The 19939-nt window shown below is 44.6% G+C and overlaps 1 protein-coding gene and 1 long non-coding RNA gene across 7 annotated transcripts in view; both read right to left on the minus strand.

Annotated features, from left to right (window-relative positions):
- Positions 1–357: 357 nt before the first annotated feature.
- Positions 358–19939, minus strand: part of LOC118358285 (GTPase-activating protein and VPS9 domain-containing protein 1-like) — a 35697-nt gene continuing 16115 nt past the window's right edge. For 2 of the 6 annotated variants that reach the window (XM_035735916.2, XM_035735921.2), the window contains 21 exons: positions 19780–19934; positions 19472–19601; positions 19111–19236; positions 18858–19031; positions 14798–14935; positions 13398–13532; positions 12645–12752; positions 12254–12334; positions 11359–11705; positions 11024–11111; positions 10011–10043; positions 8753–8821; positions 8520–8642; positions 8283–8400; positions 7972–8084; positions 7518–7677; positions 5475–5662; positions 4964–5177; positions 4665–4737; positions 4347–4544; positions 358–3994 (listed from right to left, as the gene is read on the minus strand). In XM_035735916.2, coding sequence (XP_035591809.1) covers positions 3854–3994; positions 4347–4544; positions 4665–4737; positions 4964–5177; positions 5475–5662; positions 7518–7677; positions 7972–8084; positions 8283–8400; positions 8520–8642; positions 8753–8821; positions 10011–10043; positions 11024–11111; positions 11359–11705; positions 12254–12334; positions 12645–12752; positions 13398–13532; positions 14798–14935; positions 18858–19031; positions 19111–19236; positions 19472–19601; positions 19780–19934 — 2912 coding nt within the window. In that variant the 3' untranslated portion in view covers positions 358–3853. Of the gene's footprint in view, positions 3995–4346; positions 4545–4664; positions 4738–4963; positions 5178–5474; positions 5663–7517; positions 7678–7971; positions 8085–8282; positions 8401–8519; positions 8643–8752; positions 8822–10010; positions 10044–11023; positions 11112–11358; positions 11706–12253; positions 12335–12644; positions 12753–13397; positions 13533–14797; positions 14936–18857; positions 19032–19110; positions 19237–19471; positions 19602–19779; positions 19938–19939 lie in introns of all 6 variants that reach the window. The other 4 variants (XM_035735918.2, XM_035735922.2, XM_035735923.2 and 1 more) reach the window with 4 other exon arrangements.
- On the minus strand, positions 17351–18837 carry LOC127911682 (uncharacterized). Its single transcript, XR_008078887.1, has 3 exons — positions 17852–18837; positions 17694–17789; positions 17351–17504 (listed from the first exon to the last, which is right to left on the minus strand). It is a non-coding gene; the product is annotated as an uncharacterized LOC127911682 (long non-coding RNA).

Raw genomic sequence — 19939 nt, forward strand, 5'->3', positions numbered from 1 at the left:
TAAAGTCTACACCTTGCACGTGACAAAAACTTTGATTTGAATTACAGAGCTCTCTCTCCCATAGCATGCTATTTCTGCATTTTATTTAACTAGGCAAGTCAGCTAAGAACAGATTTTTATCTACAATGAAGGCCTACACCGGCCAAACCCGGACGATGCACGTTCAGTTGTGATACAGCCTGGATTCGAACCAGGGTGTCTGTAGTGACGCCTCTAGCACCGAGATGCAGTGCCTTAGACCACCGCCACTCGGGAGTGAAATGGAACAAGACTAACCTACAGCATACCCCTTCCCTCCGTCCACAAGAGAGCCCTCACATACTATTACCTGCATGCACCGAAATAACAGGATACAGGTACAGAAAAATGCATTTTATTGTTTTAAAGAATTATATGATACATGAATCACCTTAAAGACAAACGCCTTCCCCTTCGCATATGTCATAATTGTGCAAGCTTACAAATGTAAAATGGATTATTTTCTGCTTGTTCTGCCTACTCTGTACAGGGACTAGAGCACAGAGAGGATTGTAAAGCTTTGAAGACCAGATTTCCATAGTCAAGTCTCTTTTAGTCCACCATTCTGGCAACTGTCCACTTGTTTGCATACAATCAATGCTAAACTCAGGCTATAGTACATAATTATTCTCAATGTTAGGATGTGTATTTGTACTTTAACTTCACAATGTGAGGTATTCTGTCACTGTATGAACAGTATGAATCAGGTCAGACACAAAGGCTGGTTGTAGTTTTCTAGCTATTGAAAAGTATCTTCGTTCACTGATATGTAGAAGGCAACATTAATACACAAGCCAGGTCCAGATTGTTTGATCACATTGGTCTGTACTGTACATACTTCTAAAGTGACATCACATAAACACTTCTGGTTACAGTCTATCTACATTTTGTGACCAATCAGTACATGGGTATGTTTTCAAACAGGTTAAACAGCAGTATCATCTATTTTGCACAGGTGTATTTAAAAACCATTAGATGCTGTACACACATTACTCAAAAAACAGGAACATAAGTCAGGAAATGTGGAGACAACATTAATATCACAACTTGAGATTGCTTATAAATGTGTGTCCTTGACTGATGTTATTGGATAAAGTGTAACAGTCAGACCTAGCTAAGCAACCCATATAAATCTCTGTTACAGTATCATTTGTAATGTCAGAGGCTTTAGTTCAAACGAGTGTGACTCATTACTAAAGAGCAGAGTAGAAAACATGTGAAGTTCTGCATGTCAAATGTACAGAGCAAGCTTCGCTTACCTTGTACAAAAAAATCCAGAGTAATTAAGCTCCGAACATTGAAAAAGAAATTACATCAGTGAGACAGACAAAAGAAAACCCAGCCTCATTCTTCACAACCCTTTCAGAACTGGTCTGAGTTCAAAATTAACTCTAGAAATATTTTAGGTTTTTCACCAACAAGGATTTACTGCTCATCGAGGAGTAATGTAGCTACAGTAAGGAGATCGTCCTGACATTGTGAAAGAGGAGGAAGAGGGTGGACCTCTCAAAAAAAACACTTAACAAACCAACATATTACACATTCACTGTACAAACCTCTCACGCAACATAGCCCACCTTATCCCACACTGCCCTTTTCAAATGGTCAGTAACATATCAGATAGTGTTCTGATTATTTGCTCTTTTTGTTGTGCTGTCTATTAATGGGATACTGTTTGAAAGTAGTGATTTAAAAGAGAAAATAAGACATAACCTTGGCACAATGCAAAGTTGCACAAACAGAGGGGGCAGTGTTCCTGCTTTTTGTAGCTGCAACAAACAGATGATTTTATGAGTTTTGGTGCCTTTGGCTGTAAGTGATTAGAAACATGCCTGTAAATTAAAGAAAATGAAACTGGAATATCTCTGCACTCTAAAATGAAAGAAGAAATCAAATAATACAAAGAGTGCATATACATTTAAGAGTCCCTTTCTTGATCGTGTGAGGAGGTAAAGAGCTAATCCAATCACTAGTCTTTCTGCTCTATGCTGAAACATGCATGCATTATAACAGCTTCAACTACAGAAATAGTCAACTTGTTCATTTGGAAATGCTTTACTACCTTGTTATACCATGTAATTGCAAGAGAGCAGTCATCAGTGTCAATATAGGAAGCTGATGCTAAACAGTGAATACCTGTTCCATTACTCTTCATATCCAACCAATATTAAAGAGTATTGTGCACAAACAGAAACGTCAGGCTCATTGGTTCTAACATTGAGGTAGGATATTAAATATTGAAGGGGAAAACGGAAAGGGGATGAGTGCAAAGGGAATGAACCGAAACAACCAGTGGTGTTCCACTCCCAGCACTAAGGTTGGAAAGAGGTTTCTCAGAGAGACCGGCTGTGGGGATCAAAGGTGATAATGCAGGGGTGGGCATTAATTTAGGCTTGAAGGCTTTTCAAAATTCAGTGGAGAGGCACACAGATTTTTTTTTTTTCCTGGACCGATTTGTTCATCAAAAGTAATTCGCTGGCAGTTAATTGAAAACATATAGGTCATTATAACATTTGAATTTTTACATACTTGATCTTCTTTTAGATGTTCAAGAGTGGTCTGGATTATTTTTTAACCCAATAATAATAATAATTTCCCCAAAATATATATTTTTTCATTACTCAAACCTCCCGCGGGGCCAGACTGAATAGGGCTCGCAGGCCGGGCTGTATGTTGCCCACCCCTGTGATAATGGTATGGGGAAGTAATGCCTATCCTTTATGGAAAACCAAAAGCAGAACCCTCACTCTCAAGAAAACATGTTTTTTTTTGTTTTTTTGTTTTAAAACAGACTTACACAAAGTGGCCCTCCTCAAGGCACATTTCAGTATTTCTAAAAATACCAGCACTACTGATATTGTGCAGGAGCTGATCAGTGGTGACCCTGTCTATAAGCTGTAGCAAACAGCCAACAACTTATCCTGGGGGCTTCTCAGTCTGAGGACAATGCTGTGCTTGCCCTCCTAACAATATTAAAATATCTCAACCCTTACAGCTGCCTTAAATCTCCTAAATAGGCATGTGTGATTTCATTTATAGAAATAAAATACAATTCCATTAAATAGAATGAAAGAAATAAATACATTTTATATATAAATATGTGGGCCCTTCTGTCCAAATTGCCACGGAAAGTATTTAGGGAAGGATGAACCGAATAATGAATACATCTGTTTACATTTTATGAAAAAAATCTGTCCTATTATTGATGTGCTAATGTCAAAAAAATATATACTAATATTAGCAGGATTATTTTGGGTTGATTTGACAATTTACTTGAGTCACTAATACTCAGTCAGTATCTATCGAGTTATGTGATTCCCCAGGATACGATGCATCTTGAAGAGCATTAGGATGAAGAGTATTTAAGGGGAAAGATTGCACAATTTAACAACCTTTCTCTCTCGCTCACCTTCAGGTAGTCCCCCTTCCACAAGATATATCTAAGATCATCTCTAGGAAACATGGTCCCTTTTCATCTGGTTAGACGCTTTCATCAGTCAATTTAACGTCAGAATCGTAACTTTAGATATAACATTCAAGACATAGACCCCCACACCTCACCATGACTAGAGACAAGAGATTAAATGAAAAATGCTAATTAGTTTAAATTCAAAGTTAACATCTGCCATTTATTCCAAGGACTTTTTCTCCATGATAAAACCTGGATTTTGTCCACATAGTAATCATATATACTTTTTAAATCTCTCAAAGTCTCTGACTATGTACAGCTATACAGACAGGGTGTGGGTCTGGGTCCTGGGGAGCAGAGGGAGAGGGTTGGTTGGGAAGTCTCCCAGTCTCCCATCTCCTTCCCCATACAGGTGGCGGTTCTGCTTCACTTGCGATCATCGATGGTCTTAATGAATTCCACTGCCGCGGTGAACTGCATCCACCAATAGCACTCCTCCCCACTCAACCGGCTGGCGTAGAAATTATTGATGTACTGAATAGTGGACAGCAGGCAGGGCGGGTTTGCCTGGGGGGTAGGGGGGCTCACATTAACCACAGAGAGCCATAAGCCAGGCCATGTATAATACATGCCATGGGTAAATGTCTATACAGGTTATCATACAGCAAGATCTTCATGCTACTACACATGTACTATACAGCTGTCAATGTGAGAAAGGATTGTCAGAATGTGTGCTGAGGATTCAGTTTCTCCCTCTGTGCATTAGGGAGACTGGGTTCATACTTCTAGCAAGGCCTTTTGCTCACAGTTGAAGCAGTTTGACCATTTAATGAGGTACAATTTGTGTTATATAAAGTGAATATGATATTGACGTAAACATCTCAGAGTAACTTGATATCAATGTGCGATGGATGCTCACCTTTATCAGGACAAAGACAAGCACAGGGACGAAGTCGTCAGCTCCGGGGACAGAGTCCTCGTTGGCCAGACTCAGGAGGTTCATGATGGTGGAACACATGCGCAGGATACACTGCACTTTGTCCCGAGGAGTCTTGTAGGCACTGATGGTCCGGATCTCTGACTGGGCAGATGGCCAGGGAGCCTCCCTCGCATACACCTGGAGCCAGACAGAAAAAAAGCATTCAGCATGTCAACTCTGTTGAGCTCAAGACATCAACACAAAATGAAAAAAATGACTGATGGACAATTGAGGGGATACAAATCTGTGGGGAGTTACCTCTGGGATTTGAAGAGCTTTGTGATTTGCCGTCACCACCTTTGAAAGACGCGCTATGTGTTCCTGTAGAAGCCTAGAGGGGGGAACATAGTGTATTGACTGTTCACTTAATCTAAGCTTGAAACCTTCTACTATAGCAATACAGTGTAATCTTCATTCAAATCTGTAAAAGATAATGACGTAAACTAGCATCCGAGGAGGACAGGAAGCTGGGTAATTTCTAAGCATGAGTGGCAGCAGTCACACGAATGCTGGGGCGATGTGACCGAGGTGAGGTGGCTGCGGTCACAGTTACTCACTGGTCTCTCAGGATGTCCCCATCCTGGTTGGGGTAGAAGGCCAGCTTGAAGATGCGGTTCATGACGCTGCGCTCTATGGCCATCTGGGCATCCTGCAGCTGGTCCTCGCTGGCGTACTGCCAGATGGCATCATGTGCCATGGCCCCGTACAGGTAGCGCAGGAAGTCCTCCACCGCCGCCGTCTTGTCGTCTGACGCTGTGCACCCCTGGAAGGCTGGGGAAATCAGAGATAGACACACTGAACACTGACAGACACACTGAGTACTGTTCACCCCTGGAAGGTTGGGGGTACCTGAGGTACAGACACACTGAGCAATTCAAGTATTTTAGAGGTTCCAGATTGTAAATGGAAACACTGCAATGTGATGCAGGTAGTTAGGTTGAATTTCAGTGTCTGTATTTTGAATTCCATACTATGGCCCTTCAGAGGTCAATCAACTAGCAGAGACACCATCAGTCAATTCATGGTTCCAAAGTCCCAGTCAGTACATCAGTAATAAGGAGCAGAGACCTTTGATGAAGTCCAGGGACTTCGCCTCCATGTGTTCCAGTAGGAGGCGAACACAGACTGTGGTGAAGTAGCGGTTAGCCACCTCCTTGTCCCTCAGCACCCGCTGCAGCAGCCGCTCCAGGTGGGCCTGGGACGTCTGCAGGCCTTGTCGACACCGCGTCAGATACGCTATGTAGGGTGCCCGCTTCCTAACGGGGGAGGGGGGGGCGACAACATGCAGGCATTACGGATTATGCTTCTGAACGGTTGCATTCGGTGACAAAATTAGATAGTACTACTGTAAATCGGACATTACTCACAACATTCATTGATAGCCTATCTAAATGTTTATTTTAGCCTTCCAAATAGAGCTACAGTTGAAGACGGAAGTTGAAATGTATTTGGCTAAGGTGTAGGTAAACTCAGTTTCACAATTCCTGACATTTAATCCTAGTAAAAAATACCCTGTCTTAGGTCAGTTAGGATCACCACTTTATTTTAAGAATGTGAAATGTCAGAATAATACCAGAGAGAATTCTTTTTTTCTGCTTTTATTTCTTTCATCACACTCCCAGTGGGTTAGAGGTTTACATACACTTCATTGGTATTTGGTAGCATTGCCTTTAAATTGTTCAACTTGGGTCAAATGTTTTTTGGTAGCCTTCCACAAGCTTCCCACAATAAGTTGGGTGAATTTTTGGCTCCATCCTCCTGACAGAGCAGGTTTGTATCCTTGCTCGCACATGCTTTTTCAGTTCTGCCCACACATTTTCTATGGGATTGAGGTCAGGGCTTTGTGATGACCACTCCAATACCTGGACTTTGTTGTCCTTAAGCCATTTTTCCATAACTTCGGAAGTATGCTTGGGGTCATTGTCCATTTGGAAGACCCATTTGCAAACAAGCTGACTGTCTTGAGCTGTTGCTTCAATATATCCACATCATTTTCTTTCTTCATGATGCAATCTATTTTGTGAAGTGCACCAGTCCCACCTGCAGCAAAGCACCCCCACAACATGATGCTTACACCCCCGTGAATCATGGTTGGGATTGTGTTCTTCAGCTTGCAAGCCTCCCCCTTTTCCTCCAAACATAACAATGGTCATTATGGCCAAATGTAACTATTTTTGTTTCATCAGACCAGAGGACATTTCTCCAAAAAGTACAATCTTTGTCCCCATGTGCAGTTGCAAACCGTAGTTTGGCTTTCTTAGTGTTTTTGGAGCAGTGGCTTCTTCCTTGATGTGCGGCCTTTCAGGTTGTCGATATAGGACTCGTTTTACTGTGGATATAGATACTTTTGAACCTGTTTCCTCCAGCATCTTCACAAGGTCCTTTGCTGTTGTTCTGGGATTGATTTGCACTTTTTGCCACAAAGTTCATCTCTAGGAGACAGAACACATCTCCTTCCTGAGCGGTATGATGGCTGCGTGGTCCCATGGTGTTTATACTTGCATACCGTTTGTACAGATGAACGTGGTACCTTCAGGTGTTTGGAAATTGCTCCCAAGGATGAACCAGACTTGTGGAGGTCTACAATTTTTTCCTGAGGTCTTGGTGATTTCCTTTGATTTTCCCATGATGTCAAGCAAAGAGGCACTGAGTTTGAAGGTAGGCCTTTAAATACATTCACAGGTACACCTCCAATTGACTCAAAAGATGTCTATTAGCCTATCAGAAGCTTCTAAAGCCATGACATAATTTTTCCAAGCTGTTTAAAGGCACAGTCAAATTAGTGTATGTAAACTTCTGACCCACTAGAATTGTGATAGTGAATTTTAAGTGAAATAATCTGTCTAAACAATTGTTGGAAAAATTACTTGTGTCATGCACGAAGTAGATGTCCTAACTGACTTGCCCTAACTGACTAGTCTAAACTAGTTTGTTAACAAGAAATTTGGAAAGTGGTTGAAAAACGAGTTTTAATGACTCCAACCTAAGTGTATGTAAACTTCCAACTTCAACTGTATATATTGAAAACAAAACAATACAAAGTTCAGTGGTACAGTTGATATGTCCTTGCAGTAATAGCAGTGAATGTGCAGTCTCTTCCTCCACAGTTACCTGTAATCCTCGGCGATGGCTGCCAGCAGCTTCCTGCAGGTACGTGCGTCGAAGCGGCTGACGCAGCGAGTGGTCTCCTGGATCTGGGCCATCTGGTTCTTATCCTGCAGGTTGATGGCCTCCGCCAGCTGGACCTTCAGGAAGCACACGATCTCATTGTCTGGGAAGGAGACGGGAGACAGACAGCGGTGGGTGAGATGCTCAGACACACTGGCCCCTCGCTGGGAGAAGGACTACTGCTGTAATCGGATCAGCCTGCCATGCTCCCCCCTGACATGTGGATGTGACTGATGACTACCAAGAGAGTGTCTTGTGGATTTCAAATGTAACCATTTCAAAGGATGTCACTTTCTATTGTGTAGTCATGTCCTGCTGGTAAACGTGCAGCGGGCAGGCTTACTTATAGGAATGAATGTGGCCAGATATAACATGGCCAGAAATAATAGAATGGTACCTTCAGAGTCCGTGTGGTCTGGCAGCCCATTGCGTGTGGTGGCAGGAGCCATGAGGGGGAAAGCCACAGAGTCTGCTGAACACAAGGCCAGTCTCAACTTCTTCTTTGCATCACTGCAACATATGAGCAGAAAAAAGGAAAATGGAGATTTGGTTTGGTTCTTATCACTTTTGTCTTGTGTCAATTTTCATGCCTCTGAAGCACCTCTTGTTCATAAAGCATTTGCATGAAAGCTGAAGTATTAACACATTTTGTATTATTACAGTTATCATAGGTGTGTCACTTCTGTGAGCTGGTAAGGGTTTACTGACCTGAATGAGAACTTGCTGGAGTCGTGTTGCTGGGCTGTCTGGCTGGCTGAGTCTGGCAGGTCGTCTGTGGACATGTTCTGCAGAGCTTCGTCGTGTAAACCCTCCTCTCCACACAGCTCTGTGCACAACACATTCACACGCTCAAATTAATTAACTGAATGTGTGTGTGTGTGTGTGTGTGTGTGTGTGTGTGTGTGTGTGTGTGTGTGTGTGTGTGTGTGTGAGAAAGACACTGACCTCCTGTGGTGTCATAGGCTGCAGCGGTGGCTCCTTCACTAGGGCTGGTCCTCTTGATGTTCCTGTATTTATCCAGGATGTCTTCTGCTGCCTGGGCCTGGGAGTTCCTGGACAGAGTGTCATCTGACAAACACACAGGACGCATTTGGGTTAAACCTACCATGGGAAACATACCACCACCCCCCCTCCCCAAATTCAGCAATATCTGAGTGCAATGACAAATTAGGACAGACCTTGTGGGACGCGTTCATGGCCCACATCGTCTTTCTCCTGCCTGTCCCTTTTCCGGAAGGCTATCGGAGCTGTGGAGAGAGCATAATGAGTAGGAGAAGTGGGAGAAGTGATGCTCTGCTCTCACTCTCTCTGGACCGCAGTCTCATCATGACTCACTTCATGACAGCAGAACAAGAAGTGTTGTTGCACAAATTTACGGTGGTTTTTACCATTGACTAACAATGTAGATGAGACATGCACACAGTAGCATAGCAGCCTATAAACTGAACAAAATTAAGATGTATCCCTATTCTGAATGCACGATAATAGCAAGGAATGCTAGAGAGGTAAATAAAAGCAAAATGGCTGAAATAATACAACTGCCAGACCGTACTGGACAAAACATGTCAGATTCACCCAGAGTGTAGAAAACATTAGGAACATTTCCAATGACAGGCTGACCAGGTGAAAGCTATGATCCCTTATTGATTTCACTTGTTAAAGCCACTTCAAAATCAGTGTAGATGAAGGGGAGGAGGTTAAATAAGGATTTTTAAGCCTTGAAACAATTCAGACATGTATTATGTATGTGTACTATTTAGAGGGTGAATGGGCAAGACAAAATATTTAAGTGCCTTTGAACGGGGTATGGCAGCATGTGCCAGGAATTGTCTCAAGAACTGAAACGCTGCTGGGTTTTTCACGCTCAACAATTCTGTGCGTATCAAGTATGATCCACCGCCCAAAGGACATCCAGGGAACTTGACACAACTGTGGGAAGCATTGGATTCGACATGGGCCAGCATCCCTGTGGAACGCTTTTGTAGTCCATACCCTGAAGAATTGAGGCTGTTCTGAGGGCAAAACAGGGTACAACTCAATATTAGGAAAGTGTTCCTAATGTTTTGTCCACTCAGTGTACACATATTAAAAGATAAATATATACAGGGGGTCTAGATCCCCAGATGACAGAATAATCTTACAGGTCGGTATTTACAGCCAGAGAATGTGGAGAGGTATAGCAATGTATAAATGCGTTGCCATTCTGTGAGCCCTAATGCTGCATTGCAAACATTACAGTACAGAAAAATGGAGGCATCCAAAAGAAATGCATGAATGAGGAGCCGGGACATCAACTCAGGCAGCACCATGTCACATCACAGCTCTCTCTATCACAAAGGGCCACGTCTACAAGCGTCACGGCTTACAGCACCCCGCCACTAGCACTGCCGTCAGGGCAGCTAGCTCGATGATGACAGCTAGTGTTGGAAGTGTTACCTGGGACTTCACTCTCAGCCGTCCAATACAGCACTGTGTGAGGAACACAACAGACAGGGTTGGCCTTTCACACACAAGTCTACCTGGCTGACACTGAGGGGCTAGGCTACACATCACCATGATATTTCACAGCACAGCAGCAGCAGGACCAGGCCAACAGAAAGGCCTTTTTGTAGACTCTGGTTTTCAACAGTTTGACAGAGGGGTTGATATTGAATGGATGGACAAGGACGTTTTTTCCCTCAAAGACTAGAATATTAATAGGCTATTCCATGTACCCTAAACGGTGCTCTGCTGTTCTTTCTGTCAAACTCAAACTTAACAGGTTTACACTTCTCTGTGCAGAGCAGGCTTTATTAATACAATGTTTAATGTTTACTAAAGGAACATCATTATCTAAAAGAGTAATAAGCAGTCATCTCTTGTAGGCACAGCTCATTATTTCCCAGACACTTCTATGAGAGATGGTTTTGGAGTTTAACCGCAACAAGAGATGTGTAATCAATCAGCGGCGATGATAGAGAGGTCTATGTAATGACCATTTGGCTGGGGATGACAGGACCGCTGGGAGGGTTACCACTGCAAACTCTACACCCGCTCAAACCCCTCACGACTGATTCGTTTTTAAAAAATAAAATCTAGTGCAAGTGAGATGTAAGAAAACACTTGTCCATTTGTCTGGTGTAACATTCAACAACAAGAAACTGTATTTTTCAAAGTAGAACATCGACGGTGGAGTGGAGCGATCGTGCATCATTCTTCTCACATTACAAATTGTTAAAGTACAGGTCTTAAAAAAAAAAAAAAAAGTGTACCATTTCTGCAATAGATGTTATTAAGAGAACATCGTGAAAGAGTGAAAATGAACGAAACATAGTAACAATTTCATGCAATTTTCAAAGAAATTGTCAAAATGCTTAACCCACTAAAAGCATTTGTTGCAACATAGAAAAGAGGGTGTGCCAAACTGACACAGAGATGGAGGGGGAAAGAACAGGTTTAAAAGTTCTTACCTTTGGGAATAGCTGACTGAAAGCGTTTCTTCCACCATGGTCTGTTGCGATCAGACTTTTCCTCATCACTGTCCTTTCTCTCCTCAACCTTTGGAAAATAAATATTCAAGTAATGTTTTTGAATGCATACTGGCGATGTACAGGTAGCACAGGAAAGAAAGGTTTAATGTACTGAGAAAGTGACATTCTACTTCCTTATCTCACTTCACCTTTTATAAATGGTATCTTTAGTGAAATGACTAAGACTGTTACAGAATGCAGTTGGTATAAAACTGGGCTTGGAGAGCAGAGCAGCATGCAGGACTGATGTGACAATGATGAACAGCAGCTCTCACCTCTCCTTTTAGGGAATCCTTGCTGGGGGACGAGGATGGCCCCATGGAGAAGTGCCCGGCAGGATCTCGCTCCTCAGCTGCCGCTCTGCGGTTGAGGCCCGGGTCGCTGGTAGGCCGGCGGCCTTGGCAGACAATGTCAGAGCTGCGACTGCGTACCAGCCTGTCTGGGTAGGAGTGGCGCTGCTTGGTGTGCTCCAACTCGGCTTGGGCCAGGCAGTGGGGCGTGAACAGGGAGTAGCGGGGCTCCTGGCCCAGGGCACAGGTCTCTGGGATGGGAGGGTCAGGGGGAGGATGAAGGGGCCTGGCGTAGTGCACTTTGGGCCTCACGATGGTACCAGTAGAGAAACCTGTGGGGGAGAAAAGGCTTAGTTTGGTTATACAGCTTAGCACATAGTTGTTGTTCAGATACACCCCTACCTCCTCATTCCTCAGAAACACTTTCACAATTATCGAGTGTGTCCAGAAACAAAGGAAACACAGCAAAACAATGAGGAAGTGGAGGAAAGTGAGGCTGGTTGGTGGGAGACTAGCCCTAGGTGTGGGTAAGCCACCTGTTCCAAGGGTAGATTCTCTCTCCTGAAAAGCTTCCAATGGCAGCATGGTGCCATGAGCACCGTTGCACAAGGGACTGTGCCAATGTGCCTGGGGTGAGGTCTCTCAACCTGTCATCCCCCTCACCTTGCCACACAGCTCACCTCACTACCCTCACTCAAATTAGCTAATTGAAATGACATCCCCACCCAGTAGACATTTTTATTGCACTAATGTTTTGTCCAGTAATTGGGGCAAGACTCTTTTGGTTCATTTTCTCAGAGATCAAGCTGTTCTGTGAGCCTGCACCACTAGAAACTTAATGATGCTAATTTCCTGGTCTGATTGGGGGAGCAGAAATTACCTTCCCCGGAGGATAGGGGATCGAACATGGCCAGTAAGGAGTCTGCCTGCGAGGCCGGAGAAGCCAAACTGTGGTGTGCTCCTGAAACAAGAATGTTATTCATACATTAAACAGAGAGCCACTTTCTGATAAAATTGTTCATGCCATTAAAAAAAACTAAATGGGCTATTCTTTGTATTGGCTATCATGTACCTATGCTTGATATGAGCCATCTGGTCGAAACATTCATTAGAAAACAAAGCAGAACGTTTCCAACAGGGTCAGCAGCATTCTAGTATAGTGGAAAGGTTATGGCAGCTCATCTGACAGGGATTGATAGGTCTAGCTGCTGACAGTGTAGTGATGCCACATCCAGGCCACACGGGAGGTGACACTCTCCCCTCTCTCCTACCGTGGGACGACTCCTCCCCATCTGGACTGGTCACAGAGTCCTTCCCCCCAAAGTCCGAGCTGCACTCCGACCGCAGGTCCTCCGTCTTGCCTCTGTCTTCTGATGTCGCTGCAGGAAAAATACATTTAAAAAAAACATTGTTAAAATCTGTGCCATCCAGGAGTTGGTAACATTTTGTGGAAGACTTGGTTTGGATTTGGCTGACTAGCTTCTATTCTGAGTGACGGGGAATGTTTGACAGTTAGCAGTCAGAGCATACAAAGCGTATTGCGAGGATATGCTGAACGGTCCCTCTCAGCCAGGGGCCCACTGGGACCTCTAAATATGGTAGCGGGAGCTCCCTTGGGTGGGAAGTGAGATGCAGCAGTAAGATTGATAAATCAGACAGAGCCTATCCATCGGCACGGCCCTTGTGGGACAGGTTCCTACAGGAGCTCAGCCGTGGGCACAGGCCTAGTCATCTTAATCGGAGATGCTACGTCAAGCATGTCAATGCACCCTGTTCACCTGAGCTACCAGTGTTAACCTCTGTGTCCTAGCCAAACTCTCACAAAGACCTGGTTGTACTGGCTTATCTAGCACTATCTGACTGCTCTCCAGCTAACACAGACAAAACCCAATATGTCTCTGAAATACATTCATTATAATTCTTTGACTGGTTAGACTTGTTTTATTTCAATATGTACATTAGTATAGAAACTGATGTGTTAGGTATACTGTAAAGCTTCTATGAGTGAAAGAGGTGCAGGGTACCTGAGATGACGCTGAGCCCTGGGGTGCTGGGCCGGGAGCTGACCTCTCTGACCTCTGTGTCATCGGAGGTGCTGCCCAGCCCTGAGCAGCTCTCCAACTCCTGTAGACGCTCTTCCTGCTTCAGATCTGGGGCTTCTGGAGGGGGAGGAGCAACACACAGAGAGTACAGTCACATCCAGTTACAGTCAACAATGTAAGTTGTTCATAGGCACATAGCGCATGTAAGAATGCAAGTGTAGGCATATACCTTACTGTATGTTTCGTCTCCCTTTTCTGGCAGGATAAAGTAATAGCTAAGAAAACTAATATGCACGAAAGCAAACAAACCATCTACAATTGACAAAGGGAAAAGCGTAAACTCGAGTTCAGGCCGTTTTGTGGCTGCCCAATGGAGCTGTTCAGCTTAACCCAGAGGCCCCAAAGTAACCGCAGTACTCATTTGCATGCTCGTTAGTAATAATGTGCTAGTGAAGTGCTCTTCGGAGTGTAGTTTTCTGCTGCCTAGCCATGAAACAAACGCTCAACTCCAGGCGCGCATCAGATAGCCCTATTACAGAGCAGAACAGGGGCAGCAAACGGAAACAAAAAGCAATCAAGACACTCATGCATGTCAATTTAACACTGCACATATTGCAATGTTGCACTTCAATTAACAGAGAGAGTCCGGGCTTTCCCAAGAAACACTTGTACTGCTATTACTAAAGTAATCTATTGATATTCATGAAAAGCTGACTTTCAAGGGGGTTTAACCACATAATCTAACATACGTTTTAGGACATTGTGTTAACCAAAGAGACATATTTTAAGATGGATTTGACTCCTACTGTTCATAATAACGTTTGGTTTGTAATTGCTGCAATGGGACCATATTCACACCATGCTGGAACTGCTCAGCACAACATGTCCATACATAACCCCCCCCCCACTGTCAGAAGATTGTGTTGCAATGCCTACAGATTTGTGAGCGGATGTTGCCAGCAGAAAGGTTGACACCATGTCAATAGACTGCAAACAGCTGCTGTCCTTGAACATTTCCTCATGGCTGTTCCTCCACTACAGGTGCAAACACACCTGGAGGTTCCTTTGGGGAAACCCAGAGCTGTATTTTACTGGCAAAGGCAGATCTACCCTGATAGACAGGGTAGTGTACACAAACATGACAGATTGCACCCACTTCCTTGATATGGAACTGGGGGGGGCACACCTGGCGTGTCCACCCACACACATGGAGTCATACCATAAACACACCTACTGGAGTGATTCTTGCCGATGTAGTGCACGGAGGAAGAAAAGAAAAGTACTTCTACGTAGAAACTCATGGGAAAAGTTTGTAGAGTTACGAAACAGACAAGAGGAGACTCCATTCAGCTCCTAGAACCCCTTCTCAACATTGAACCCACCTGAGTCGCTGGGCAGGACCTCCACACTCCAGGCCTCGCTGGTGGTCTCTGAGATGGTGGATCCATAAGGGTCTAGCAGCACTGAGCTGGAGCCTGGTAGGCACAGCAGGCTGCCCAGCATGTTCTCAACAGTCGCCCCTTAGCACAGACAGACAGAGAGAGAGAGCCTGAGGTCACAGGCATTTCACACTGGGCCCACAGGCACACTGTGCCAAAGTTCAAAGGTTAATGGTAATATCTCACCCCACCATTGCCTCCTGAGCCATGACTTTGAGATGTTGATTAAGCTGGGCATTACTCAAAACTAAATTACCCCACACCCACAAAGTCCTCCACACGACGTCCCTCCATTTCCATTTGGGATGCGGCAGGTTAACAAGGCGGAAGAATGCGGAGGAGGAAAAAAGATCTAGCAGGTGTGACTGGGAGTATGGTGGCCAGGGAGCGGATCAGGAGTCGACCCGTGGTACCCGCACCCACAGGTACGCCATGTTTCCACTTCACAGCACACACACCATGGGCGCACATGTGTGCCAGCGCCCAGGCAACAGTCTGCGGGGCTGGGAGGGGGCAGGGCCCTTTCTAGCGGCAGGAGAGCTCTACCCTGCTGTCCATGTTTACAGTCTTCAAGGTAGGGGCGCAGAGCACTTGTCTTTCAGGTGGATGATTAAATGAGTGGCACAACAAGAAGTGAAACAATTAGAATTTCTGCCTCATTATCATGGTAATCTTATCAGTGGGATAATGAGGTATTAATGGATATTTAATGTGCATCTCATAATCCAATCCCTTGGAGAAAACACATAAGGAAATCGCTGTAAATTCACTTAATGATGGAAAAGTCCCCCAACGCCATATTCCAAGCAATGAAAAATGGTGGATGCAAATGAGAAGGAACCAAGGTCAATAAGACTGCAGGGACTGAGTGAATGTCAGAGCGAGAGAGCGAGAGAGAAACCAGTGAGGGAAGAAAGGAGAAAGAAAGGTTTGCGTGGAATAAAATGAACATTCTGATAATTATGTCTTAGAGAACATTGAAGGTTGTCCTTACTTATTTAACAATTGAAAAAAATTGATGGAATACTCCAGAATATCGCCTCGTAGCGCTCACATCTGTAGCCGTGAAATGCTTTGAAAGGCCGGTCATGGCTCACAACACCATCATCCCAGACACCATGGACGCACTCCAATTCGCATACCGCCCCAACAGATCCACAGAATAACGCAATCTATTGCACTCCACACTGCCCTTTCCCACCTGGACAAAAGGAACTACATGACAATGCTGTTCAGTGACTACACCTCAGCAATCAACACCCTAGTGACCTCCAAGCTCATCACATAAGCTAAGGATCCTGGGACTGAACCCCTCCTCCTGCAACTGGATCCGGGACTTCCTGCCACGCCGACCCTCAACACAGGGGCTGCTCAAGTCCCCTCCTGTACACCCACGTCTCTAACACCATCATCAAGTTTTCTAACGACACAACAGTGGTAGGACTCATCACCGACGACGAGGCAGCCTATAGGTAGGAGGTCAGAGACCTGGCAGTGTGGTGCCAGGACAACAACCTCACCCTCAACTTCAGCAAGACAATGAGCTGATTGTGGACTACAGGGAACGGAGGTGCGAGCACGCCCCTAACCACATTAATAGGGCTGTAGTGGGGCTTCAAGTTCCTCGGTGTCCACATCACAAAGGAATTAACATGGTCCACACACACAGCTGTAAAGAGGGCAAGTCAGTGCCTCTTTCCACTCAGGAGGCTGTAAAGATTTGGCGATGACCCTCAGATCCTCAAAAAGCTCCACACTGAGAGCGTCTTGACTGACTGCATCACTTGTTACGGAAACTGTAAAGCACCCGACCGCAAGGCGCTACAGAGGGGGGTGAGTACGGCCCAGTACATCACTGGGGAAGAAATCCCTGCCACCCAGGACATCTATACCAGGCAGTGTCAGAGGAAGGCCCATTTTTCAAAGACTCCAGCCACCCAAGCCATACTGTTCTCTCTGCTACCGCATGGCAAACGGTACCAGTGCACCAAATCTGGACCCAACAGGAACCCTGAACAGTTTATAATCCCAAGCCATAAGACTGCTCAACATGACTCCTAAATAGCTAATCAAATAGCTACCTGGACAACCTGCATTGACACTTTTCTGCACAGACTCTATACACACACACAACCTAGACTGACACCCCAACCCACACACTAGATACACCCACACACACACACACACACACACACAAAAATAACATGTATACTGACGCAAAACACACTCCACATACGCTGCTGCTACGGTCTATCATTTATCCTGTTGTATAGTCACTTTAACCTACCTACAGTATACTGCTGCTACTGTCTATCATCTATCCTGTTGTCACTTCACCCCTACCTTTATGTACATAGCTACCTCAATTACATCATACCATTGCACAGGGAGTAGAAAATAACGTGGCTATACACAGGGAGTACCGAGTTGTTATTTTCTACTCCCTGTGCATAGCCACCTTGTTATTTTCTACTCCCTGTGCATAGCCACCTTGTTATTTTCTACTCCCTGTGCATAGCCACCGTGTTATTTTCTACTCCCTGTGCATAACCACCGTGTTATTTTCTACTCCCTGTGCATAGCCACCTTGTTATTTTCTACTCCCTGTGCATAGCCACCTTGTTATTTTCTACTCCCTGTGCATAGCCACCTTGTTATTTTCTACTCCCTGTGCATAGCCACCGTGTTATTTTCTACTCCTGTGCATAGCCACCGTGTTATTTTCTACTCCCTGTGCATAGCCACCTTGTTATTTTCTACTCCTGTGCATAGCCACCTTGTTATTTTCTACTCCCTGTGCATAGCCACCTTGTTATTTTCTACTCCTGTGCATAGCCACCTTGTTATTTTCTACTCCCTGTGCATAGCCACCTTGTTATTTTCTACTCCCTGTGCATAGCCACCTTGTTATTTTCTACTCCCTGTGCATAGCCACCTTGTTATTTTCTACTCCTGTGCATAGCCACCTTGTTATTTTCTACTCCTGTGCATAGCCACCTTGTTATTTTCTACTCCCTGTGCATAGCCACCTTGTTATTTTCTACTCCCTGTGCATAGCCACCTTGTTATTTTCTACTCCCTGTGCATAGCCACCTTGTTATTTTCTACTCCCTGTGCATAGCCACCTTGTTATTTTCTACTCCCTGTGCATAGCCACCTTGTTATTTTCTACTCCCTGTGCATAGCCACCTTGTTATTTTCTACTCCCTGTGCATAGCCACCTTGTTATTTTCTACTCCCTGTGCATAGCCACCTTGTTATTTTCTACTCCCTGTGCATAGCCACCTTGTTATTTTCTACTCCCCGTGCATAGCCATGTTATTTTCTACTTCCTGTATATAGCCATGTTATTTTTACTTGTTATTCACCATGTATTTTATTCCTTTTGTCAATATTTATTTGTATTTTTTATATTTAACTCTGCATTGTTGGAAACGACCCATAAGTAAGCTTTTCACTGTTGGTCTACATCTGTTGTTTACGAAACATGTGACAATTAAAATACTATTTGATTTGATGAAGGCTTAACATGTTGTTTTAGCCATAAACCACATGGTGGCAGTATTGCCGCTCTGTACCATCACTCATTCATATATCTTTATGTATATATTCTTTATCCCCTTACACTTGTGTCTATAAGGTAGTAGTTTTGGAATTGTTAGCGAGATTACTTGTTGGTTATTACTGCATTGTCAGAACTAGAAGCACAAGCATTTCGCTACACTCGCATTAACATCTGCTAACCATGTGTATGTGACAAATAAAATTTGAATTTGATTTGATTTGATTTATTCTGCGACATTTTCTGATGTAGTAAGGACCTCTATGTCTTTGGGAGAATCTCAATTGCATACTCCTCGCATCTTCTCTCCCTGCCCCCTTCTCAAAACCAATTGTTAGAGAAGGTCAGAGGGGAGGGACCTCTGGCTTATAAATCCAATGGATTTTAAGAAGGAGGCGAGGACACGAAGAGTACACCATTGAGATTCTCCCTATGACTTACCAGCTATTTCCTGCAGTCGATCCTCATCCATGTTGGGGTCAAAGTCGCTGCCCAGCACGTCTGTGCTCCAGGTCTCACTCACTGTCTCAGAGATGTCCCGGTCATCTGTCAGGCCCATCATGTCGCGGATCTCAAACTTACGCAGTTTGTCATCCAGGTTGTCCTGAGTGGTGGCTGGGGGTGGGACAGGGATAATGACAATATTATCATGGCTCAATGTAATGATCCCTGACATTGATTTCCCACAACACACCATGTTCATGCTCCAGCAGTTGTAGAGCCTCCACCCCATTGCTCCCTGATGGCCCAGCTCCCAGCTCAGACACAGACTCTCCCTCCAGGTCCAGAGACGACACAGAGTTAGACCGGTTGGATGGACCTGTGCAAAGAAAACAATTACATTTAGAGATCTCCAACTACAACGCATCAGAATAGACAAGGTCCTCTTTTTGTGGTACATGAAGAGTTACTGTTTGCATTAGAACAGATACACTTATTACAGTAGTTTAAGAGCCATTAACACCTCATTCCATGGTGATACATTAAAAACATTATGTTGTGCTGCTGTAGTAACTAGTAAGTCAGCAGGGCATGTGGGCTGTTAGAACGCTGACCCTCTGAGATGCCCTCCAGGTTGTCACTGCAGAGGGAGAAGCGTAGGGTTTTGTCTGGCTTGCCATGGTGCTTGGTGTCATCTGCAGGAGTGTCCCCTTGTGACCCATCAGTCAGCTGCATGGTCAACACCTGAGAGGGAACAGCACTGGTTACTGCCATCCTGGCTCTTAATGTGGGCTTCCGATAATGACAAATATACCTGTTATATAAAAAATGCATTGACCCTTCATTTCCAATGTTGTGTGCAAGTATATATTACACCATTTACTCTCCATAACAACGTGCATGTTCCAGGCTCGTTAGTTACCTCATTCTCTGACATCATCCCAGGGATGGTCTGCGGGCTGCTTCCTAATGAGATCACCAGCACCTCCTCTGGCAGAACCTCCTGCAGGGACTCCAGAGAGCTAGCCTCTGCCTCCCCCTGCTGGGCCAGCTCGGAACGGCTACGACTGCGGGAGGCTGCT

This window comes from Oncorhynchus keta, chromosome 25, assembly GCF_023373465.1.
Source record: "Oncorhynchus keta strain PuntledgeMale-10-30-2019 chromosome 25, Oket_V2, whole genome shotgun sequence".
NCBI lineage: Eukaryota > Metazoa > Chordata > Actinopteri > Salmoniformes > Salmonidae > Oncorhynchus > Oncorhynchus keta.